The sequence below is a fragment of the Paramormyrops kingsleyae genome, chromosome 23, assembly GCF_048594095.1.
Source record: "Paramormyrops kingsleyae isolate MSU_618 chromosome 23, PKINGS_0.4, whole genome shotgun sequence".
NCBI lineage: Eukaryota > Metazoa > Chordata > Actinopteri > Osteoglossiformes > Mormyridae > Paramormyrops > Paramormyrops kingsleyae.
In genome coordinates this window covers 2,317,291-2,343,558 of record NC_132819.1, presented here as the reverse complement: position 1 = coordinate 2,343,558, position 26,268 = coordinate 2,317,291, and the positions used below count along the sequence as shown (strand labels likewise).

The window sequence follows — 26,268 nt, the reverse complement described above, 5'->3', positions numbered from 1 at the left end:
TACGCGCAAAAAGGAAAATCGACAATGGCAATTATATCATGTCAAAACGAAATTCACTTTTCAGAATTTACCTAGAAAGTAAACTTCCGCAATTTATAGCTCACTGTGGAGGTGCGTGTTTATTGATAATACGCAAATTACTTTCGGTTGCTAGTTTTCATTGGTTGTCAGTCGAGGAAAGGCGTGGTCCCGTGTGCTCGCCGTCAGACAAAACCGCCAACTGGCACATGAATCATTCATAACTTAATCCAACAGTTTGCGGCTTCTTTGGATATGATACTTTGTCCTTACCGATCAGCGGCAGTTTAATATTAAAACCTTTCTATATCTTTTTTTGCAGCAGGTTGTTACTTAGGAGTTATAATAGCGTGCATAAACGTCACGAGATATTTTGCATTTACGGTACAATTTTTCGCAAATCGACAATGGATTTGGTGTACTTCTTGGGTATGGTACTGAGTCTGGGCGCCTGGTGCGCATCGTCCGAGAGGCACAGCGTCTTCTGGAACAGCTCAAATCCTAAGTAAGTATTTATTTGTATTATCGAAGTGTCGGCGTTATTGCGTTTGCATTGCAGGGGTATCATAATTGTATTGGGTACCCCAACCCCCCAGTCACACACACACGTTTGTATTCATATCTTTGTGGGGAATCTCCATTTATATGGAAAAACCCTAATCCCAACCTTGGCCCCTTTCGGTATGTTTAGTTTTTTGATCGCATTCACAGATTCTTCTAAATTTGAGGTTTATATTGTGAGGACCAGAAAAATGACCCCACAAGATAAAAAGTGACAGGTTCATTGTGGGGATATTTGGTCCCCGCAATGTTGTAAATACAAGCTCCCCATACACATAAAATGGATTACATGATTATGATATGTTTTTTTCGTTTCTTTTGTTTACGTATTGCCCAGTGCGGACTTCATGTGAGTTCTCACAAGCTGTTATGCCCGAGTTTGTGAATAAGCGTTAGATCTACGTGTAACTCGTGACTTTGCTAACATGACTGAAGTCTGGCAGGGCTTTACGCCATCCGTTTTCGTTTTAGTTCGAAATCATTGCATAACCGCGGATCACTGATTCCCATTCAGTGTGCACGTTTTTTTTTTTTTACCCGTGGTTATACAAAACGTCCTTAACTGTATCTTAAAGATCATCTTAACGAGACCATAACCTAGGTATGTCACAAAAAATTTCAAAGTTGTTGGATTTTTACAAAAATAGCAGAAGAAAGGGCTTGATAAGACCTTTCCAATGATACCAAGAACTTCTTTCTGTGATGAATGGCAAGAAAGTTATAGGATATTTTGTAACGCCAATTAAGGCTTTTTAACGTCCACTTAGTAACAGATAAAACAATGGAGAACCATACTTGACTTTGTGACCTGTTTATGGTGTTCAGAAAAATGAGCATAACTCTGTTATTGTTTATCAGATTTTAATAAACTAGGTATCATTAGAAAGCTTATTCCTTGCCTAACAGTCTCAGATACACTGAAAATAAAACAAATAATTATTTAATTTATTTGTCTGTCAATTAATACTCACCGGAGAATGTATGTAGTGAATAATACAAAGAATGTCTTTTCAAAGAGTCCACAGCATCAAATTAAAAAGTACTTTGTTTTATCATTATAATCCATTCAATAATAATACATTTGAAAAGCATTGTCCATAGTAAAGTATCAAAAGGTACAGGTAAATATACAGTATGTGCCCGTAAAGAACTGTCTGATCTCCATTTTATTACAAGAATATATATTCATAAACACATATAACCTCATTTAAAAGCCTTTACATCATTTTAAAGCTGTAAATTCCATGCTGAAAATCATGCTATTTTCGGCTCTTGCTGCACTGTTCACACAAAACATGACCGGCTCTCGCCGCGGATCCAAAAAAGTGAACTGCTGATCGATACATTTTGCTCAAAATACGCCTAAATACAATAAACTAACTAAGAAATATAATTATCATAGTTTGAAGAATAATTCTGCTTACCTTTATTGTCCCAACGAAGGTTTTAACGAGTGAAATTTTCGGTAAGATCGGGAGGAAATTTCGAAGTTATCAGAAAGTCAGATTACCGTGTTTTGAATGGAAATCCCCAGATGAAGGTGTGTTTTACGTTATCAGAACGGGTTACCCTAATAGACACAAAAATAACACAACAAAAAGGCAAAAACTATTGGGATACCCTGGTGCTCTGGGGAATGGCGACCAAATTGAAAACGAGGCTGCCTGCCAAAGCCCCTATGGCGCAGAACTGGTGATAGTGACATACCTACATAACCTGGGTCTTGGGTAGAGGGGTGTCCATGCATGGGACGCAAATATGCGTACATTCATTTCCCTATAAACACAGACTGAAATAAGTAGGCTGACATAAACACACTCGCTCGGCACGTCTCTCTAAATGTTGTATTCTTCACCCAGCAGGAGCCTGAGCAACTTGTAATTAGGATGTGGTGCAAGTACTCATTGAGTGCAGTTACATGAAACTGTTGCAATTTGCATGCTTGGTATTGTTACAAAGTAATATGGTTGTATATTGTTCTTAATAATAATAGCAAAGGAGGGCCACTGCAGTGTCTGGTGGCATAGTGGTTAGCAGGCTGGTCTTATTAAGAAACAGGAATGGCCATTGAACTTCTAGAGATTTGATCTACTGTATAAATGCATAATGAATAGAGTTGATTGCTGATAGCTGAGGAGTAAAAATAGACAAATTATAATTTGTATGATGGAACAATGAGATAAGAGTCAGTCCAGACCTGTAGTTTGTCATTCCGGCCTCTCCAGTGACAATGTGCACTCAAAAATGAAACTTAGAGAACCTATGTACGGTACCAGTTTAGCTTGTCACCCAACTTAATCTGTTCACTTAGCTGTTAATTAGCTGTATTAAGCTTGTCACCACTGACATCCCTCATCTGAGGGGGCGTTGACTTGCCAGGCAATTTTACTGTAGATAGGAAGTCACCTTTAGGATTGAGCGGCCCTCTTTGCCAGTGCAGTGTTGAAGCCGGAATCACAGAAATGAACATGGAGAAATGGCTGCTGTTTACGGAAATATGCAGCGGATGGGAGTTATTGCGTAATTAGAGGGTGTTACTGAGCAGAGCGGCAGCCCACACAAGACCCACAGCGTGACTCTGTCAGACACTCATGCTCTGCTGCCTCCTGGACTCCAAACTGCCTGGGGGCCACGGCTATTGTGTACATTCTGTAGTATGCCGATTGGGGGGGGCTGTGAGCAGAGGCAATGGGACAAAGGGGACAAAAGAAAGGATGAGCCCCTCGGCCCGCAGCGATGAACTGGCAGTGCAGTCCCACATTCTGAGATCTGAAGTGGACCATGTAGGAGCCACAGTGTTGGGCTTGGGAGTGGGTCTGTCTGCTCTCGCCCCCCCCGGCCCTACCTCCAGGGTGGGCCCCCATGTCCTGGGGGGCCCATGGCTCTGCCAGATCACCTTTCAATTAGGTATTCATTTGCACCTTAAAGAGCAGGTGAGAGGGACTTGCTGTCCACATAATGACTTCAATCACATCATTACAGACTGAGCTGGAACAAAAGTGAGATGTGCAGTCCTGAGCCTTATGAGTCGGGGATTATGCTGAACATCTGCCCCCTTTGCGCTGCCTACTATTCTGGCAGGGTCCCTTTAGCATAACCAAATCCATAAGAATTATCAAAATCATTTCAGCAGCTTAAATCTCCCTTATGGCTGCTGAAAATATTAACAATCCCACCCCAGATTAGGCTGCATGATCACACCTGTTCTGAATGCATGACACATAGAACCAAAGGGGCTTTATGTGTATTTCTGCACACAAGGACTCATTCTTGTACACAAGCCAACATGCAAGCAGGGCAGGGGTGGACTAACTTCCCTGGGGCTCCAGACTGACATGGATAGGGGACCCCCTAAGTCGGTCATTTGAGCTTTTTTTGGAGCCACAAGAGAAAGAAGAGAGAGAACGTACTGATCAGGGTGGGGGCTGAAGTGCTGTCATTAAAATTCACCGATCAGGGGGAGGGCAGGTATCACACCGGTGGATTGATCGGCCAAATTTAAGAAGTTTAACCATTTCCTCTTTTGCCGTGGCCATAGGCTGTAGCTCACGGTAACCTATATCTTACTCCACCCCTGAGGCTAAGGTTAGTCTTGAATTTTTGCATATGTTCGTTTACTTGTGTTTTCTCCACATATCTTCACAATTTGTCGACCATTCTAGTAGGATAGTATCAAAGACACAGAAGATGTAATGTCAGCCTTGTATCTTTGTGCTGTTTTCTTTTAGGCTACTTTGTATTGGTTCGCAAGGCAGGGAAATAAGTGGTAGCCTGTCACTGGGCTCCTGTGTGAAAAGAAATCTAGGTAATGCAGAGTCTCAAAGTAGGAATAGTTCATTACTTCCGGGACGGGGGGCAACTTTGTCTATCCTGAAAACTGTCCTGAAAACTATGCAAATACCAGACTATCATTTAAATAATAATTTAATGTTATATCATTGAATGTAACTTCTGTAAATTCCATCTTCATGGAGCCAGGGACCAGGTGCCTTATGATAAGTCCACCCCTGACACAGGGAAACACTTAGATGTCCTGCACATACAAACACTCATGCAGGTCCTCTACCTGTAGCTCTGCAGTCTGTAGTGCTGACATAACAGCCTCTCATCCTCCACAGTAGAGGGAAAATGAAGTCGAGTGTCCAGACACAGGGCTTATCGCATCGTCAAGGGGGGTTCTGCTGTTTTATTTTATATTGAATTTCATTGCTAAATCACTGTCAGATTCACAACTTCTGCAAAGGAGGGGCAGTATTTTGAATTCTGCACTGTCTTGGCCTGCCCCCTCGGCCCCGCCCCACCCGCTGCTCCACCCCACCTCCCTGTTCCATCCCATCTCACCTCTAGATCCCTCTGCATGTCTCACCCCTCGTCTCTGAAGTCAATATTAATCAGTGTGTGACTTAATTAGAGTGGCACAGCTAATTGAACACCGGGTATTGATCCTAGCTAAATAGGCTTGACCTAATTAACCCATGTGGGATAAAGAGCCGCTTCACCTGGTGCATCTTGTTTGGAAGGTTGTGAGGGTGCTCTCGCGGGGCGGCTCTTCACGTGTGGTGGATTGACTTTCTCTGCCCCAGCAAGCTGGCCACTTTGGGTGTATGTCAGCCTGACTGTCAACCTGAACCAGTTCCACGTTACCTGTCTGCGCTTGTTGGTCTGTGTGTGTCACTGGGGCCCATGCAGGTTTGTCTGCGTAGTATGAAGCGTATGAGTGATGGATTTCTCATGCTGATGCAGAGCCGGCAGTGACAGGAGCGGCCCCAGGCATAGCCATGCTCTGACGCACACGAAAATGTACGCTGTTGTGCAAATGTAGATAGCCAGGTGATTAGATATCAGCGCGGTGCAAGTTAGCACCATGCATGGGTGTGTGAGCACTGAGTCAGTCATTCAGTCCCGGCTCCCCCCCCCCCCCGGGCTGTAGCGTGAGTAAACCCCTGACTACACCTGTTTCTACACACCCCACCCCACCCCCACTCCCCCTCACTCCTTCCTGCTTCTTTTCTAGGCTGCAGTTTAGGTTCAGACTGTTTTTCTGGAAAGCACTGGTTCTTCCAGGTTTGATCCAGTTCACTGGCTTGAGTTTCTCTAATTCCATTTTCTGCCTTTGTTTTTGCTGGCTGGGGGAAGGTCATGGCGGTTTTGATGGGACTGAGTCTTCCCCACACGTCGAGTGATGATGTTAGGAGTCAAACAGAAAACAGATTATTAAGTATAAATGGCAGTAAGAGCAAAGCTGTGGATAAAGGGGCCCAGTGGCTTTTATGGCTCTAATGGAATGTTTACTTTTGTCTTTTTTTTTAACAAAGTACTTTTAAAGAAAAACTGTTCTCTGTTGTTTGTAGCCCAATCGAATATTCTTCTGATACCTTTGCATAAATGGAAAAGTGGCAGCACTGTCCATGTCCTGTTTAGTGTGTTACTCTTGTAAGCAGAGCACTGCTCAGAGAGTCTTCACCTCTGTCTCCATATTCCGTTTTATTCCTCGTGTTTTGGCCCTTTTACTGGCATTTTTGCTCCCTGCTTTTCTTTTTTCATTCCCTGCCACTTCGTTAATCATGTTCCTGTAGCTTTCCTTACTCGCCCTGGAATTTCCCCGTTCGCCCAGTTTATCATGCCACCTCACTATGGTCTGTGATTCTGAGTGTTTTTCAGACTGACAGATTAAAAAGATACACGGATTCTTGCCTTTTCTGCCGATTATCTCATCCCACATCCCACTCCACCCCCATTCAGCATTCCATGTCTTACCCTGAGTTTCTCCCCCCCAGACTCTACGATCTGCTACATATAATCCCTTTGCAGCAAATTCAATGAGCAGAAACACAGATTAAGGAATCGGTAAAGCCTGCTGTTCTGTAGGTGTTTGTGAGTCTCGCCGAAAGTCTCTGTTATCTGAGCTGATAACGATCCTTTCTTCAGCTCTGTCGTTTTCTTTTGCCTTGTGTAGAAAGATTAAGATTAGATGGTAGCAGAGAGACTGAACAGCACAGGAAGCAGCCAGTGAGAGAGGACCACGCTGTGGGGTGTCAGAGGGCATTTTTGCGTGTGTGGACACGTGGGGGTGTCGCTGTACGCTTCCCAAGAAAACAAGGAGTCTCGCTGCTGTTATAAACAATTCCCTGATCAGCGTGCTGCGTACTCGCTAACTGCTGTGCGCTGGGCACCGGGACACTGCACGGCCCAGTACCGGGGAGGCCCAGTTCTCAGTCAAGGCTCTTCCTACACCTAAGTGTCCTTATGTATTTGTCTTCTTTCATTAAATTGTACCTATTACTCCATCAGTAAAGTTGCTGATAAGCATTTTCTTTTGTCATTTTGTTTGTTTGTGTGTGTGTGTGTGTATGTGGAATGATAGCAATTTGTAAGAGTTTTTTCTGTTTGTGAGAAACACTGGATTTATTTACATTTGTATGTTGGGTTTTTGCTTGCAGCCTTTCTCTCTCTCATTTCCTATAGTTTGTGGTTTGGTGATTCTGCAAAGCGTGGTTGGCGTATTCCCACTATATTTTTGGAGGTTACTGCTGCCCCCTAGTGGGCAGACAAATCCCACACAAATTCATGTCAAAATGCAGAGTAAGAGAGCAGCAGTCAGCTCTGGTGTTATTTGGAAGGAGGGCATAGATGGTGGGTTCCTCCTGCTTCAAGCATTCGCAGTGAGCTCCGGCAAGTCCCCTCCATGCAGTGACGGTGACAATGCGTGCTTCTCGCACAGCACCAACCTCATTAGGCAGGGTCCAGTGGGAATGAATGGAGGAGCCCATGAAGGGAGGTGCTGCAGATGTTAATCCTGTAATGGAAGGCAAAAAGTTAAGTTGTTTTTCAAAAGGATTTGAACAAAAACAAATTTTAACAGAGCTTGTGGCAATGTAGAAGTGCAGCCGACCTGTGAGCAGCGTGTGAATGGAGATAGGCTGTGTGCAGTGGTGCGTCTATCGTGTGTGTGTGTGTTTGTGTGTGTGTGTGTGCGTATTCATCTGTCAGATGACTCTGTAAGACTGCAGCTTGTTTCCTTGCCCTCGTGACCCTGTGAAGGGCTGAGGCATTCCACAAGGACACACACGGGGGGGCTGGGGCTGGTGAATATGAAGGCCCTTGGTCACGGGCAGTGATGCCACGCATCCATCATGGCTGCCATTGTTGTATTAGTGCTCTCACATGACTGGCAGCCAATCCCCCGGGAAACACACACGCATGCGCATATACCCACCCAGGGTAAGCTGCACATCACCCAGCCAGATTCTGCTCCACTACGCTTAACCTTCCAGATGCTTCACATACATATGTTGTAGATTAGCATGGTCTGAAAGCCAGAGCTAAGCTCAGGCAAGCATGAAAGGCCGGGCAGGGAGGACAAGCGTGCAGGGGGTGTAACCAGCAGAGAGGGACTCCGCTCTCAGCAGTGGTTTATAATTAAGGTCATTTGGGTATTCCGGAGTTTGGCTAGTTTTCCTGGTGATGCCAATATTGACAGATTCAGGCACCAGAGGCAATGCTAATGTCATCCGAGAGTCAGGCCTCAGAGAAGATTCTAATATTAGCAGAGAGTCAGGCCTCAGAGAAGATTCTAATATTAGCAGAGAGTCAGGCCTCAGAGAAGATTCTAATATTAGCAGAGAGTCAGGCCTCAGAGAAGATTCTAATATTAGCAGAGAGTCAGGCCTCAGAGAAGATTCTAATATTAGCAGAGTCAGGCCTCAGAGATGATGCTAATGTCAACTGAGACTCTTTATTAAAAATTCTCTCCCTAACACCCAAACTTTGAGGGCAGGGGTGTGGCAATAGAATTACCCCCCAGTAGGGAAACTGCAATGTCTTTTATGTTTAATTATATGGCTTTTGTGGAATCAGACCACAAACAAGTGTGTGTGTGTGTGTGTGTGTGGGTGGGGGGGGGGGGGTGATCCCTGGGATTGTTTATGGCCCCTGGAAAGTGCCTGGGGGTTGGAGGGCTGTTTGAGCTTTAAATCCATCCTTTTACAGGGAACACAAGCTTTTCAACAAGCCGGAGGCAGTGTGGGTACATGCAAGGCAGGGGACAGCAGCAAGTTTGCCTTGAGTTTAGTGGCATTTCTTTTAATCTTGTTGAACGGAGGCAGAGGAGTGGAACTGGGAATAAGACATCTCTCTCCGGCGGGCTGTTCCAGCGGGTCGCTGAGGCTAATGGGGTGTCAGGGATGGGGGCTGGGAGGCCGCAGGAGGCTCAGGGTCTGCCAAGCCAATGCCGGCCAGCAAATGGGAGTCGTCTTCGCCTTATCATTGCGGGCTTTGTTGCGTGTGAGCGGTACGCCTCGCCTGGCCTTTCGCAAATGGTTGAGCTCACCCGGGTGACGTTTCCCTCAGCAGCAGAGCAATTTCCCGAGCAGGCTGCTTTGCCCTTGAGAAGAGAGCGGCCGGATCCCGTCTATTTTACTTGGTGATTCCTCTGTTCTTGTGATTACTGTTACGCCTCGGGCCGAACCACTGAGCAAAATGAATCAATAAAGCACCAGTCGCCCTCTGGCATAAAGCAAAGTCATGGACTAGATTTTTTTTTTTGGGGGGGGGGGGCTCTGTTTTTCTGTAAAACTCAGTAATGTGTTGCCTTAGTCCTCTGAGACTTCAAATGCTGGGAAATCGTCCCTTCCTGCGCTGCCAGGCCCTTATAAATGGAGCTAAATGTAGTCTCTCTTCCCCCCTCCCTCATTTCAGATTCCAGTGGGACGATTACACAGTGAAGGTGCACATCAATGACTACCTGGATATCGTGTGCCCGCACTACCCGCTGGGCGTGCCGCCTTCCCAGGAGGCCGAGCGCTATGTGCTCTACATGGTGGAGCAGCGTGACTACAACGCCTGTCGGCCACAGTCCTACGAGCAGCTGCGCTGGGAGTGCGCCCACCCCTTCGCCCCCCATGCGCCCGAGAGGTTCTCGGAGAAGTTCCAGCGCTACACACCTTTCACCCTGGGGAAGGAGTTCCGACAGGGCGAGAGCTACTACTACATTTGTGAGTGTCCAGCATGCGGTAGGGGACGGTTTGTGAGGCTTCTAACTAAGGGACTGGACCCACTAGATTGGTTTAACTGGGACTGATTCACTTAGTGTAAATGAATTTTGTGTCAGATTAAAAGACTGGTACATTACCCAGATCCAGGAAGATTTCAGGGTAGGATAGCATCTTGAGGGGTGTATCTGAGCTTCTGCCTCCTGCTCCCCCACAGCAAAGCCCCTGCACCTCCATGGGTCGAATTGCCTGAGGCTCCGTGTGGATGTTGTTGGCCCCACCGGTAAGACCATGCCTGTGCTGTCCGTATGAGGGAGTGCATGCAAAATGTAACCTTAACTGGGTTTTTACGGGGGGGGGGTTCTATATGCTAATTCTACACCTGACTATGTAGAGTAAATATGGTTTTAGGCCCCCATAAGAGGCACTGGTTTTGGGGTATCATTCCATTCTAATGCTGACTGCGTGTTGAATTTCCCATCTTCAAATTACATACAGCTTTTCATATGAGACTTCAATAGCCATACCCTAAATGAAAGCTATATGCCACATCTGGGGTAAACTTCCCAAAAAAATATGAAAAGTCAGTCTTTTGTGCAGATAAGAGTGTATAGAGTTTCTCTGTGAATCCAACCTCTCCTCCTCCCCAGGGTCCCAGGAGTCAAGGCCAGGTGGCGGGGGTGTGCATAACTCATCCAACAGACTGCCTGCAGGTATGCCATCAAGATTCAGGCCTTTATGTAATATTCTGGAAACACTGTGTGCTCTTGGATGAACTGGAGAGGTGTTCGTATTGCACAACAAAATAAAGTCTTTATACACTTTGAAGACATGATGTGCAAATGATGTGCAAGTGTGCAAAAGGCCTAAAAACTACAAAACATTTTTTTGATTTAACCAAACAATATTTTTTTGATTTTCTCTTAAGCATGTATCGATCCACTTTTCTGGTACTCCAGTCCAATCCATTCAATATTTATATCTGCTGATTCAGAGTCCCAGTCCGATACACGTGTACATGTAGTGGGTGTCAGTGCATTCTCCACCTGAGTAAGCCTCGCGATTTCACAGTATTCTCCTTTATGATGTTTCTGCCTAATTAGACGGTCACTTCCTCCTCTCAAAAGGATGGCATTGCAAACATTGCAGGTAGCTGTTCGGCTACTTTCAGTTCCACTGTAAAGAATTTCCACATGGCTGGCATCACCATAGTTTCTAGCCATGTGCCTCAGGTTTACTGCTGCATGTGACAGAACCTTACAGTCTGCGCAACTGATGTAAATGAGGTGGACGTGGGAAATTAAATAGACTGGGCTTTGGATCGGGCTGTAGTAGCTGATACCGATCAACTAAAAATGCCTGAATTGGCCCCAGTCCCAATCCTTGATATCAGCTCCGTACATCAATGTTTTCTACCTATGAGTGCTTTGAACGCTATCAAGACTGTTCTGAATTTGCCCAAACTAACAATAGGAGACTGGATTATTAGAATTAGGCTCTCAAAACAACATTAAATGAATATACATCTGAAGTACTTTTAAAGGGCTACTCCTTTATGCTAAATGCTAAACCTGTGAAATTAATCTTTGAAAACAACTTACATTGTTTCACTAACAATAGGACTGCATATCAGTGGTCGCCCTTGCGCTCTTATTTTCCTCTGACCGGTTGCTGCATTTTCCCTTCCTGCACAGATGAGCCCATTGTCCTGCCCGAGGTGCAGAGGAGTGTGGCTGCTGGCTCCAGAGTGGCGACAGTGGCTGTTTCATCTTTCCTGACATCAATGTCTGTCTTGCTATTGCTGCTACTGCGGTGAAGAAGTACAAACCCCTCCTGTGGGCTCACAGATTACAAATCTGCCCAATTTGGGGCAAAGAACAATAGATGGGTCCCTCTGGCCTCATGCATAATGGTCAAACTAAAATGACAGTGATCCACTGGGCATCTAAAGGCTGTTTCAAATCCCACTGCTGGTCACTGGAAGGAAACAGATTTATTTTTTTAAAGAAAATAAGAACAGGCAAACTTTGTATATGAAGGACTGGAATTAATTTTTTTTGAAAGCTTTGATACTCTTGATGGAACGGTTATATTTCTGTCTACCTGTGTCATTTTTAAGAAGTGGACTTCTTTGTTTCTTTGTTCGACAATCAAGCTTTTTCCAAACAAATTAATAGTTATCACAGAGAGATGTTAAAAACTGGAACAAAATTCTGGACTTGCCTCTGATCCACACAGCAGTCCATTCTGTAACTGTGCTCATGCATATTTTAGCATGGAATGTATTTAAATTCCTAATGATCGACACTTACAATGACTGTCATAATTAGAACCGACTGTGACTGTCGCCCTGCTGATGAATATTCATAATAGGCTGCTTTTGCCAGTGCTTGAGTTAAATGTAGAGCAGGACTTTCCAGCGATAAGAGTTTAATATGTAACTCAATCCAAAGAAGAATCCTCCTGTCTTCTTTATAAAATTCATGTCCTGTGTTGTAGGTGCATATGTTTAACTGACAACCAGTGTGAGCCAACTCAATGCAGAATGAACCAGCAATCGACAGCTACTGCATGGAATATAGAATGACCAGACAGTATATGAGGGTGTTGCACTTTCACTGACTCAAATACAGAGTAAAGAACAAGATATGTAGGATAGGCCCTCTGAGGAAGAGGAAATGACCTTCCCCAGGGATGGGAGAACTGGGGCTGTTACAGGGAAAGGCAGACGAGCTGTGTGACTTGAGCAAAACGGAGCTGGCCGGCCTCGTTTTTGCTTGATGAACCTTCAGGAAAATCATTTCACAGCGCACGATGGCACGATGCTACGTTACACGAATTAGCGGAGTTAAACCAGACTGGGATCATGAATACATGGGTTCCTTACTAACTTGTACATTTGTATGTAAGATGTTAAATATGTACATAGAATATTATCTGAACGGGTTTTGATAAATCTAAATGTGAAACTGGCAAATAAAATATTTTTTAAAAATGAAAATTTAGTTTTGTTCGTCTGTCTTCAAACCAAACCACTGCTCAGGGTTAAACAGAATTTAGCTGTGTAGATCGGCTCTGTAATTTTTTTTGTTAATTTCATATCCTAGGCATACTGTATTTAAAGTGCTGTTTAAAATGTGGAGTTCATGAAAGTGTGAGTAATATGGTGATACTCGTGCAGTTTTTAGCTGCCAAAGTAAAAATTTTAGATATAACTCAAAGTTTGATTTTATGCAGCTTATAGTTTTTACTATTTCTGTTTAGTCATTCAGGATTTTGTGATCACAGAAATTAATGCATTTTTTGCAAGAATTTGCAATTTTTCGAGTAGCAGTATATCTTTTATCAAATATATATATATAGACACCAGTTATGCAAAACATTATGACCACCACCCCCCACACCTATCATGACACATTACTCCCATGATGATCATCAAAATTACCTGCCATTTGTGCCACATTCATGTTTTTTCCCCTCCTCTGAACATGTGCTCACCATGGCTGACCATGAGCAGCCCACAAGCCTTGTTGTCACCTAGCCGTAATGATTTGCCTAGTAAAGATCACTTTTCTCTGCTTTCAGAGTGTCAACTTCAAGACAAGTACCGAATGTTAGCTAAGGGCGTCTAAGGGTGTACTCATACTTGGCCTGGATGCCTTGTATCGTGCCCGAGCTCAACTGCCACTCCCTCGCTGGTCTGTGCTCACACTGCACTTAACATTCTGGGCCTGAGCATGCTTTCATCATCACTTTGAGTCATTTTGTGTTGAAGAAAACATAGAAAGTGCTATGCACAGCACAATGGAGCTTATGATTAATGTCTTAATTTTGTGGCTTATTTGGAGTCTTTTTGGCCACAATGACACACTGCCCACTTACAGATTTGTTGCATATGCAAGTCCGCGATTTTCATTAGTCATGCTGCACGTATTTGGTATTTCACCAAAAACCTCTGAGTTTTTGTGTTTTGCATCTAGTTGTTCTAGAAATTTCCAGAAAATGCTGCACCTCTAACTGCCATGTTTGTTAAGTGTTTGTCGCTACCATATCTGTACAGCCTACCCGATCTGTTTCTTCCTGATCCAGTTCATGTATAGTGTACATACGTGTTTTTGCAATTATTGCATTGTGGGGACCAGTATCCCCACAATGTGATAAAACCTGTAACTTTTTAACTAGTGGGGATCCCTACAAGGCTAACCCAAATTTTATAAAAATGTTTGAATGAAATCAAAAAAAAAAAAAAAGTCTTTTATTTTGTTTAGTTACTTATGTTACAAATGCCCCCACAATGAGATAAAAACCTGTTATTTTGATGTTGTGGAGACCCCCCCCCCCCCTGTATAAACCCAGTTAAGGTAAATTTTATAAAAATCTGTGATTGTTATCAAAAAATTAAACATGCCAAAAGTCTTGTATTTTACTTGCCTACTTATGGTTAATGGGTAGGGGTTAAGGATGTCATTGTTGGGATTAGGGTTTTTCCCTATAGAAATGAATGGATGGTCCTCACAGATATGAATACAAAATGTGTGTGTGAGAACTTGATTTCATAAACCTGAGGCAATAGGTCTGAATGAAACACCTGAATTCAATGATTGAGGAGGACTCTTTCCTGTTCCAGCATGACTGTGCATTTGTGCACAAAGCAAGGTCCATAAACACGGGGTTGGGTGAGCTTGGTGTGGAAGAACTTCACTGGCCCACAGAGTCCTCACCTTAAACACCTTTGGGATGAACTAGAATGGAGATTGTGAGGTCTTCAAGTTCCTGTAGGTGTAATGGCCAAGTGTCATACTACTTTTCTCTATAAGAGGTGTGTGTGTGTGTGTGTGAGCGGGTTTATCTATCCTTATGGGGACATAAATGTCCCCATAACGTGATAAATATCCGTTTTTTTCCCTTATGGGGACCGGTTTCCTGGTCTCCATAAGGGAAAACTCTATTTTATAAAAATCGGTGACTGCTATGAAAAAACTAAAAATGCAAAAACTCTTGTATTTTGTTAGGTTACTTATAGTTATGGTTAGGGCAGGGTAGGGGTTAAGGTTGTCATAGTTAGAGTTAGCATTTTTCCCATTGAAATGAATGAGCGGTCCCCATGAGGATATGTTTACCCTACGTGTGTGTGTGTGTGTGTGTAGCTCTGGAAAAAATTAAGAGACCACAGTGCAATTTATGGATGTGCTTTTATGTACTACAGCCTGGTTCTCCTCTGTTTCTCATTAATGAAGGGCTTCTTCCTTGCTTTATGGGACTTCAATCCTGCCTCTAGGAGCCTGATACGAACTGTCTTAGCAGTGCACTTCACACCACTTAACATTTCCAATCTTTTTGAAGGTTACTTGATGCCATTTTATCATTCATGATAAACTGTCATCTCTGTCATTAGAAAATCACGTCCGTCCTTTACCTGGCTTGTTTCTGGTCGTTCCCAGTGTCTCCTGCTTCATCAAAAATTAAGAGGCGACAGCAACATTTTTAGTTTCACCTATTTTCCAGTTTATGGGAATGCGTCCGAGTAAAATATACTTTTTATTGCAAACTCCAGCCTGGCTCTTCCCTGCTTCTCATTGATGATGGGCTTCTTCTTTGCTTTATGGGTCTTTAATTAAAGGCTTCTAGGAGTCCTAGCAGTGAACTTCACACCACTTCACATTTCCCATTCGTTTTGATGGTCACTTTGTGTCATCCTCTAATTCATGAGACCCTGTTGGATAAGTTGGCAGCCATCCCTGGCATTAGAAAGTCGCTTCTTCCCTCTACCTGGCTGGTTTTTGGTCATTACCAGTGTCTCTTGCTTCACCTTGTTCTTGTGTACTGCTGACTTGAGCCTGGAAGTATCCTGCTGTGCAGTGTAGCCTCTGCCAGCAGAACCAGGATTAAAGCAGGACTTAAGAATGCAGATTTAAAAAAATATATATAAAGTGGTTTCTTACTTTTTTCCAGAACTCTGTGTGTGTGCATGTGTGTGTTTTGCCTATACACTCCAGGATAGGTGTCGGACCTCCCGTGACCCTGAATAGGATAAGCGGTTTCAGAAAATGGATGGATGGGTGGATATTTCACGACAAAGTTAAACTTTTCACATTGATGTATTTTGGAATGATGGTTTTCCAAAGTAGCTTTTATCTCATAATGCCACCTTCATAATGATAGTAAAAATAAAATTGAGTGGAAATAAAAATGAGAACTGAAATGTGATTTTTTTTTTAATGTGACATAAAAATAAATATACAAAGAAAGTAATTACATAGGTTTCTTTCTTCACTGGCAGTAGTTTAAAAAATAAAATTCTGAACTTATTTTGCTGATTTATGCAAAAATGCACATAAAACTTTGTAAGTAGAATCACGAATTTTGATAATTTTTGAGAAAAGCAGTTGCAAATTTTTTGGCTGCAACAATCACAAAAAACTCCCACAGGGACTGATTGTTATTGAGCAACCAATCATATCTCAGTAAATTCTGACAAATGCATGAAGGCAAATGACAACAGATTTGATATTCAGTCGAGGTTGGAATAATCAGCTTTAGCTTTAGCTGCCTGTTCTGTAAATTAGCTGTACTGAAGACCTGTGTAGTACATTATAACAGAGGCTTGTCTGTTAGCTAAGCGCTAAATGCATTGCAGTTACACCTGTACTTTGTTAGCTTTGTTGCACTTTTGTGCAGATCCATGTGTAGATGAGGGAAACACATGTTGCTCTCTTCACCACCCAGTTAGATGGATCCGATCCGATTTTTACATGGAGAAGAAACAAGCAAGACACAGGAACCAAGAGGAAGGACCTCAGAACATTTTATTAAAGAAAAAAGTCACTTGAAACTACTTGTACAAAAATGTTGAACTTGCATCAGCTGCTCCGATGAACTAAAAGTAAAGGCCGATGAATGGGGGGGTTCACATGACCTGAGAGCCATTGTGCCTGTGGAACACGAGCTCTGAGATCTCCTCTTTCTTCCATTTCCCTCGTCGTCTCACTGCTTCCCCTCTCTAGCTACCACTTCTTTGTCCTTAATCACTAGCTACAGTCATTGAAATAAAAGCTAGTACAGTAGTACCTCAGAACTCAAACTTAATCTGTTCAGAACTCCGGATCGAATCCTAAAAAGTTCGAGTTCTAATCGAGTTTTCCCCATAAGAAATAATGGAAACCCAATTAATTGGTTCCCGACCCCCAAAAAAATTACACCTAAATATGTTTTTTTAGCATTTAAACACAAAATGAACCAGATAAAACAAGAAGACCATACTGTACTAAACACATATAAGCACATTTAGCAAAACAATCATTTGTAAAGTAAGAAAATAAATGTATCCAAACAATGTGTAAAGTTAAAAAAAAAAACAATGTGTCCTGCCCCGATCATCCGCTCCTTCCGTGTGCCACACACCCTCGTTAACCTCGTGTGGAATCCCCATGTGATCAGCTGTTTCTGGTTGTTTTCATTAGCCCTCTGTATTTCATCCGCGTTGAAGTTTGTTTCCCCAGTCCGGTCATTGTATTGTCCATCTGCGTTTTTCCTGCCTTACCTGTATTACCTGTAAACCCCGTATTCCCAGATACCCTAACGTCTGCGCCTTTGTCTCCGTTCCATCCTCGCTCGGCACGACAATATTATTATAATTAAATGTATTAATGGTTTATTATTAATATTAAAATAATGAATAAGAAATCTTTATTTTTCAATGTATTTTATTATATAATAATAATTGCTGTTACTGTTTATCATTGTACTTTTACTGTCTAAATATACGTATTCAGCTAGTGCAAACATGCATGATGCTACCACAGCGAATGCAAGGCTGAGACTGAAGCGTTACCCTTTGTTTCCGCTGAGAGACGTGCCACGTGACTCATTTCCCCGCGCGTACAAGTTATCTTAGATCGGCGTTCACGGTTTGACTTCTGAGTTTCTGATCGAGCTCTAGGTCATTTTTTTTCAAACTGGTTGGTTCGACTTTTAAGAAATTCGAGTTCTAATGAGTTCGAAAACTGAGGTACCACTGTATCTTTATAATGATGCAAATCAGTTGGCATATATCAAAATGTAGCACTACAGGGTGAACAGCAATAAGGGTGTAATGGTGAATCAATAACTATTACATTTAGGGGCATTTTTTTTCTTGCCAGTTAATATTGTTCAAGTTAAGAAAGAGCCAATGGTGATGCCCTGTTAGGTCGCGGAGCTTTTGAAAGCTGACGTTTGCAGTATTTTGCCCTTCAGCTGTTCATTCATATACTTTTTATACCGTAATTCACAGTCAAGCTTCATATTTATACTTGACTCTCATTCATTTCCTGATCTCCTCTATCATTATTCTTTGCCAGTCCTCGTTCCTCTCTGCAGGTCTCAATCTGCTTGTTTGGGTCCTTTTCAAAACCCTGTGTTTCTTTGCCTGGTCCTCTCAGCTGACCTACGACTAGAACCTTCAACACTGAAACTGAATAGCCTTGGGTGTGCTGGCCTTACTTGTCACTTCTATTTTGTAGAACATCAAAGAAACCCATTGATCACAAAAAATATGAAGCCGTTTCTGAAAAGGTAAAGAGATTAGGCTGCAATTAGGGTGTAAACATGTGAATGTTATTTACGGCCTATGAATGATGCTCACCCCAGGGGGGTTGATTTATTGAAACTGCCTATAACACCTGAATAACAGTCATTTTAAATATGTGCATTTATTGGCTTATTTGTAAGTCATCAATTGCTGGCTGTAATCTTACAGCAAATTAAGTCAGTTATCTAGGGTAACTCAGACAGAAGCAGATGCAAGTTCAGCCAGACCAGGGCAGGAGACTCTGGAACTAGAAGAGCCTCCCCCACGCTGTTCCAATGCAGTAGGCCTAGAAGTGTTGCCATGGGAACAGGCCACTTTGTCCCACAGGCATACTGAAAGCATGCAGCTCAAGCCTATTGTATTTCCAACAGCCAGGAATGTAGAAATTGCTTGTTAAACACCCTGCTACAGGGCATATTTGACAGCTGGGCACTGATTGATTTTAAGTGTTATTCACCATCAGCAGTCTCTTTGGGAATGTGAGCTCGGACAAAAGAGCACAGCCAGCGGTCCGTAACTGTGTGGTCTCTAGAATAAGGCAGTGTGCTCCTAAGCCTGGTATTGTGGGTTAGGGCCCCATCTGGGCTGAACTTCAGCTTTCTAAGGTGGCATGAAGATTAAGAATAGTCAGAACATTTAGGCTTCATATCGCTTTAGTAAAATACCAAACTGCATACAAATATTTTCAGATTCGTTATATAAAGTAATATTATTATTAATAAAAAACCTTAAACCCTAATCCGACAAACTACAGAGCAAATGTGTCAGGCTGTTGGACATGAAGACACATTGCTTGTAGACGCCCTGCATAGGTCTTTGCTGTCTTCTTCACTAGTTTTCCATGCCTTAGTTGCATATCTAACCCTGATCCCTAACCTCCCCATTCATACGTCACAGGTTCTAAGAGAAATGCATGACATCACCCTCCCAGCAGTAAGCTGCAGCCTCCAGCCTTAAAACAGGCGATTATGGCTGTGAATACAGATGCCTGCGTGGACTGTAAGCATTGAAGCACACATTTATTTTTCTCCTAACATATTCTGTGTCCTCCGCATACTCACTTCACATCTTCTCATGTTGCAGATGCCACAGTGATGCCGCTTGGGCTGGTTCGACCCTCTTCTCTCTGCAGTAGTAACTGACACTGCAGACAACACCCACACAGAGCCACAGTCCCCTCATCCCTGCTTACCCCCTTCCTGGTTTCTACACCCCAACAGCCTCTCAAACAACAAGCATTAATTTAAGCTATTGGGGTGAGATATGTGCCATCAGGAGACCTCAGCCTTCATTGAATTTAACAAACCTGACACCTGTATGTAGTATCCGATTCATATGATGATATTTCTTATGTATCAGGTCAGATGCAGCTAAGTGAGTCAAACCCGGACGAAACATCTCACACGGCAATGACTGGCTGTTAGTGACAGGCAGAAGCGAGAGGATGCCCAAACCAAGGCATATGGTAAATACATATTCATATTTCTGCAAATAATGAAGCTCAATGATTATTACTCAGACCACAATAAGTGCTAGTACTTGTATATTCAGCTACACATGCTACACATTTTTTTAAGTTTTGGGATGCACTGATTATATCTGGATTTATTCATCATACACACAAAAAACGTAGAAACTTCTCTTTATAGATACAGACAACTGCATTAACACATAACAAGTGACTGATTCCTGTCACAGAACAACCAGACTTTCAGTTCATCTGTCCCACAGGACAATGAGATTCATAAGGAGAGTTTGGAAACACAACATCGCTCTACTGCACATCTCAATGCCAAGTCCTACTGGATACTCCAGGGACAATGTCATCTTCCAAAGAAGGAATGTGATCTCATATCACAGACTACAGTTCAGAACTTCAGTCCTTTCTTCTGAAGGTCCTTCTTGGCTTCCTTGATCTGGGCTTGCAGTTCCTGGGAGGCTTCATTACAGTCGTTAAAGGTAGCAACTCTGTAGCCCACCGTGGCCAGAGAGTAACAGCCAAACACCACCAGCAGGTAGACTGGCATGGGCCACGCCACCTCTTTGTACACCGGCGGCAGCTTCAGGTCCAGCAGGTCGAAAGTCAGCAGCCCCCAAGTGCTCATCACCACCGAGATGCCCAGCAACCACTCCAGCAGTTTGGTCATGATGAAGAGTCCAAATGGGATGTGGGGATCTCAGGATCACGAGTGGACCTGGCAAAGTGAAACAGGATTTCAACAAGTTTACCCGGAAAATTGTATTTATCTCTATTACTCCAAATGTATTTGGCAAAAGCTGCAAGCTATAAACTCCTGAGTTAACTGAACATTCAGATGCTGGGTCAGCTGAGGCTGCATGCCTAAATATACCTTTACTTCAGTTGTATTAAAAAGTAAAGTTTCAACCTGTTGGTTTTCTATTTGTCAATCAAACAGATTACATTAGACAAACTTTATTGATCTCGGGGGATATTTTTTGCATACAGCAACAAGGTACATACAGCACAGACAAACATACATGTAATGTAACAGACCAAGTGCAAAGACAAACATAACTCCGACACGAATGATACAGCAGAAAAAACCGTGAGTAGAGCCATCAGGATTGGCAACCTCTACACCACGTTAGCTGGCCTGCTAACTGGCAGCTACCGTACATGGGATTTCTATCAGTTTAATAAATATATTTTTGATCATCTACTTGTGTGCTCATGTTACTTAGGGCACAGAGATACAGGGTCTCTTCTCTGCAGCAGTAACTGACACCCCAGGCCTGGGGCTTAAAACTCCCACATAGAGCCTCTCAAACCACAAGCATTAGGTTAAGCTCATACAATGTGATCAGTATGGCAAGACAAATTGTCTTTTAATAATAAAAATAAGATTCTACCTAATATAAATTCAGTTTTTACTAGTAAGAATGATCATTCAAATTAATAGGAACTGTATTTCTACTAGGAAAAATAATACTACAAATATGTAATTTTTATTCATATATAACCATTCACTTTCATTGAATTTTTGCCTGTCACATCCAAAATTCCAGAAGTCATATCGTTGATATCTTTAATTCAATTTTGTCTAGTACAAGCTCAAATTGCAGATATCTACTTCTGCATTTTGACTAGTCACAAATCCAGGTCTACATATACATAATTCAATTCGTATTAGTAAAAATGTAATCATAGATATCTGCAGTAATATTTTAGAGATCTGAAATAACAAATATCTACTACAACTTACTAGTAAAAACTGAATTAAAGATATGTACAATACGACTTTTTACTAGCAAAAATTGAATTTAGGATAAGAAAAGCAGGAAATTCTATGGCAGTCAATGGTAACGTATTACTAGTTAAAACTCAGTTATAGGAATCCATAATATATATTTTTTTTACTAGTAACAATATAGTTCTTCCTACTAAAAATGATTCGTATTAGTCAAAATTGATTAATAGATCTCAAGATATTCTTAATAGCAAAAATGTAATTTTTTACTAGTAAGATCATTTTTACTAGTACATTTTAAGTGAAGCCGAGTGAGTCTTAACTGATGAAAAGACAACTAGGTTTGCCATTCGATCAGTGCTGTCAGGAGTCCTCAACCTATGCTGAATTTCACAGCCATGTATTTGATACTGCATCTAATATCTGACTGATGCGATGATATTTCTTAAATATCAGTTTAGGTGCATCTAAGCAAGTGAAAGCCGGACGAAAGATCTCACACAACAAGGGCTGGGTGTTAAAGTTTGGCAGAAGCGTCGGGATGTCCAAATCATGATACATCTGTTGGGATATGGCAAATACAGAGCTGTATGTGTAATCAGTAAAAAAAAAAAAAAGTACACTATATCGAGATTAATTCACTGCACACATAAAAATGTAGACATTAAATACTACATCAGTATACAGTAAACTAAAGAAGTCCGGTCAGGTCTAAGAAGCTCCACGTCACTTTATCTAGCTAGCTAGCTAACGGCAGCTACCTTATTCGAGATTTTCCCTTGCACATATACAACAATGTATTTCGTGTATTAAGTAAGCATTCCGGGAACATACCCAGTAAACCCAAGAGAAACTATGTAACATGTTTCAATTAATAAAAAACTACCACAGCTACCGCCGTCTTTAATCGGCTTACCACTTCCCAGTCCCATGTGAATGACGTCACGGACCTAGAGTGAATTGTGGGATTTGTAGTTACTTGGCATTTCAACAAGCTCATGTCATACTCTCTATTCTCATTTGACTGAAACTGAGATTTATGTTGTAAAAGAAAAGCCAGTTCATTCAAATTCTAGCTTCCGTGTTCTTTAAGGTGAATTATTCAGCAAATCAGAATCAGCTTTTGCCATCTGTTTCCCTTTTGCATTTGGAGTATGTTTTGGTATGTATTCGCACCTTTCTTCTCGCATTAACATGTACATGCTGTAGGATAATAGATTCATAGCAAAGAAAAGTCTTTACACGTGACACATACAAAGAACACACAGTGCTTACAATGAGGTACAACTGAATAACAAGAACAACAAGACAGAGATGGTTGACTATGGAATGTATGTACCAGTGTGTAGTTCAGCAGGCTAAGCCACTGTGCTTGTGATCGGAAGTTTACCAGTTTGAGCCCGGCTTCGGCAGAATAGTCACATGTCTGTGGTCCCTTGAACAAGGCCCTTGACCCTCGGCTCCATGGTTGGTGCTGCAGGTGGCTGCCCTTTGCTGCCAAGCTTGCTCTCACATAAATATATGTCTGTATGTCACGGAGAATAAGATCTGAGTTTATCTTCAGCATGTCCTTACAATTTCTCATTGGATTTCAGGGAAACAATGACACTTATTGGCCTGCTGCTGCAAACTGTCCCTCCCAAATAACTATTAACTACAGCATAAGCAGAGTATCTTATCCTCAAAGGGCCAGGAGGTGTTTCACAAAGTTGGGGGGGGGGGGGCTGTTCCATAAAGCAGAATTTCTCAGTTAGCTTGATTACCTTAAGCTAGAAGTAATGATTGTGCAATAGGAGTTTAGGCAAGGTGCATTCCAATTGGACAATCATGACATTTGGCTTAAGTCAGGGGTGGCCAATCTTACCCGCAAAGGGCCGGTGTGTATGCATGTTTTTGGGATAACCTGTAGGCCAGCTGTTCAAACCCAGGTGTGAGGACTCTTCAGCCAATCAGTCCTCTAATTAATAATCTAATTAGGGAGTTGCAGCGAAAACCTGCATACACACCGGCCCTTTGCGGATAAGATTGGCCACCCCTGGCTTAAGTTAACCCAGCTACATGAAAAATACCCCCCAATATGTAAGCAGGTTTTTGGAATAACCTTTACGTCAGCCATTCAAACCCAGCTGTGAGAACTCTTTAGCTAATCAGTCCTATAATTTATCATCTAATTTGGGACTTGAAGCAAAAACCTGCACACACACAATGGTTCTTTCTGGATAAAACTGGCTACCCCTGGAGGGTGTTCCACGAAGGAGGACTTCTTGCTTAGGTGGGTAACATCAGATTTAAAGTAGTCTGGGCTAAATGTAAGAGAAAGAAGATAAGGTTCATTTAGCCTAGACTACCTTAAATCCAACAAGTTATTTGACTAAGCAAGAAATCCTGCTTTGTGGAACACCCCCCTGAACTATAGGATATTCTTCTTATCTGACACAAGTTATATGCAGAGATGTGGAGAGAGTCGTGTCAACAGAAATTCTAAATACTTGATTGTCATGTGGTTCATGTAGACTTCAAATAGTTCCAGGAAGTGCTTGGCGGGCCATTTGAATGCATTAAACACAGAGAGATAGAACAGTGATTTCTGTTAATTAATAGTCATTACAATACTGATGTAGCCCACTAACTTGTGTATGTAGTCACATCAATGTATATTAAAATATAAACTTCGTTATTATTACCGGTTAAGGTTACCTGCCTTGTTGACATATTCTAGGCTTACTTTGGTTACAGAGTGTACTGCTGCTGTTTATTGCTTTGGATTCATGTTTTCTTTGCATATAATCTCCACCATGGTTTGCTGTGCTACATGGGGATGCTCCAGTCACTGAGAGAAAGCTGTAGAAATGTACGGTTTCCCCAGTAACATGGAGAGGAGAAAAAGTCAGTCAACTCAGCAGGAGAAATCTCAGTGTAACTAAAAATTGCAAAAAAAAACTGAGGTAATCATATTTAAATGCTGCATTTACACATTTTCACAAAGACCACACCATTGGGAAGCTTAATGTTTAGTTTATTAAAAGTAAGGAACAGGAAAAGCTTGCAAAACCCAGGGAGTTGAGATCACATGCTAAAATATTACACCTAATATTTAACTGCTGTCACTCTGCAAAAGAAAAAAAAAATGTTTAGAAACCTTTTTTCTATAATCCCACAACGTTGGATTGAATCATTGGACTCGGTACTCCAGTACTGGTGCTGTTGTTAAGAAGATCGTTCATATCCTTGTGGGCAGACACTGGAGGCTCCTACAAAACTGCAGGGTCCAGTGCCCAGTTTGTGACCACAGATTTGTTGTTACTACTCTGAAGTTTCAGCTTAGGTCCAGTAGACTTCCACCTACAGTACTAGGAGAATGAGGCTGGACCTGGCCAGACTCCCAGATCAGGCTGTGAGTTTGCACACAGTTTGTGTGAGGAACTTGCAGACATGGGTGCGACTGCCGTGACAAGACCCTGAAGGTTGCTGAAGATTGTGTTGATCTTGCCGGTGTTCCCAGAAGGAGATGCTTCATGTCGCAGAGCATTCTGGATATTTTCAAGAGGAGTCTGCAGCAGACGGCTTGATGGCAACTCTAGTCTGTACTGGGAACTGAGACAGAGGGCTGCAAGGGCTCTGAGGGCAGATACGGAAGCATTTCTTAAAGAGATCTGTGAGCATGTGACACAAATGGACATGGGTCGCTAGACCCATTAGAGAGGAATTGAAGCGTTACACAAATCTAAATCTGTTCTGCAGAGATTGCATGGGTGGTGAATCTACCGTTGACTGCATCCTGGCACTGAAGGCTCTTATCAAATGCAAATGTGAATATTGGCAACCTTTTTCGATATAATAAGCCGTTCGACTCAGTTGATCAAGTTGTCCTGTGGGACATCCTGAGACTTCACAGGATCCCCCCGAGTTTGCTGGGTATCATGGCTGGTCTGTACATTGGTACTGTGAGTGCTGCGCAGAGTGGAGCGAGAACCTCTGCATTCCTCCCTGTTGATTTTGGGGTGTGTTCTTATTCCTACTCTGTTCAATGCTTGTATGGATGGGTGTTGGGTGGGATTGTGGGGTCCAGCGGCTGTGGGACATCCGTTGGTGAAGATAGATTCATTAATGCTGACTTTGCCAATGATGGTGTGATCTTTGCAGAGTCAATGGAGGCAAATGTCTTGGATAAAAACCAAGGGTGCTTTTCCACCGCACCAAGTACCATACTTTTGGTACGGTACAGTTGGTACTTTCCCTCTTCCATTGACTTCCAGTCGAGTACCAGTACCAAAAGTGTCAAACCAGCTGGGGTACTTAACCCTATAAAGCCTGCATTATTAAATAATTGCCAGAAAATTCTAATTTTCAGAGACTGAACTGTTTTCTGGATGCTTTTAACAAAACAAAAAAAAAAATTGAAATATGACCTGGATAACCCATTTTTCTTTTTGTATCATATTTGATTCAACAGGTATTTCTGGACATGTACAGATCATATTTTGTCAACCATAAAGATACATTTGTGTGCCTTTACAAAACACTTGGCATACTTAAACATGTTTTACAGCATTTGACAACTTTTATGAGTATTTTGCAACATTTTTGGGCTTTCTTTCTGTCTTCCTGGGCAGTGCTTGTATCTCTGTCTTGTTTCCTATGTTAGTAAATGGTCAGTGGCCATCTTTTCTCACATTGATCACATCTAGAGGCATGGCAGTGGTTCATCTTTTGTGTGGGGTGATTTCTCATGCTTACTTTTCATGGAAGGCCAAAAATTTCTGTTTTTGCTTAGACCAGGGGTGGCCAATCTTATCCGCAAAGGGCCGGTGTGTATGCAGGTTTTTGGGATAACCTGTAGGTCAGCTGTTCAAACCCAGGTGTGAGGACTCTTCAGCCAATTAGTCCTCTAATTAGTAATCTAATTAGGGAGTTGCAGCGA

At 42.3% G+C, this 26,268-nt stretch overlaps 2 protein-coding genes across 5 annotated transcripts; one reads left to right on the top strand and one right to left on the bottom strand.

Annotated features, from left to right (window-relative positions):
• Nucleotides 1-243: 243 nt before the first annotated feature.
• On the top strand, nt 244-12,570 carry LOC111858191 (ephrin-A1-like). The gene is made up of 5 exons (XM_023839731.2): nt 244-523; nt 9,277-9,572; nt 9,787-9,852; nt 10,220-10,282; nt 11,264-12,570. The coding sequence occupies exons 1-5, from the start codon at nt 426-428 to the stop codon at nt 11,383-11,385; spliced, it is 645 nt and encodes a 214-aa protein (XP_023695499.1). The 5' UTR covers nt 244-425; the 3' UTR covers nt 11,386-12,570.
• Nucleotides 12,571-19,666: 7,096 nt separating this feature from the next.
• On the bottom strand, nt 19,667-22,313 carry dpm3 (dolichyl-phosphate mannosyltransferase subunit 3, regulatory). Of its 4 annotated transcripts, XM_023839739.2 has the most exons (3): nt 22,264-22,286; nt 21,848-21,908; nt 19,667-20,333 (listed from the first exon to the last, which is right to left on the bottom strand). In XM_023839739.2, exon 3 carries the CDS (start codon nt 20,283-20,285, stop codon nt 20,007-20,009), a length of 279 nt encoding a protein of 92 aa, XP_023695507.1. In that variant the 5' UTR covers nt 20,286-20,333; nt 21,848-21,908; nt 22,264-22,286; the 3' UTR covers nt 19,667-20,006. The 4 variants fall into 4 exon arrangements, with proteins under 4 accessions (XP_023695507.1, XP_023695506.1, XP_023695508.1 ...); XM_023839738.1 differs by lacking the exon at nt 21,848-21,908 and having other exon boundaries at nt 22,264-22,313; XM_023839740.1 differs by lacking the exon at nt 21,848-21,908 and having other exon boundaries at nt 22,182-22,278.
• Nucleotides 22,314-26,268: the final 3,955 nt, after the last annotated feature.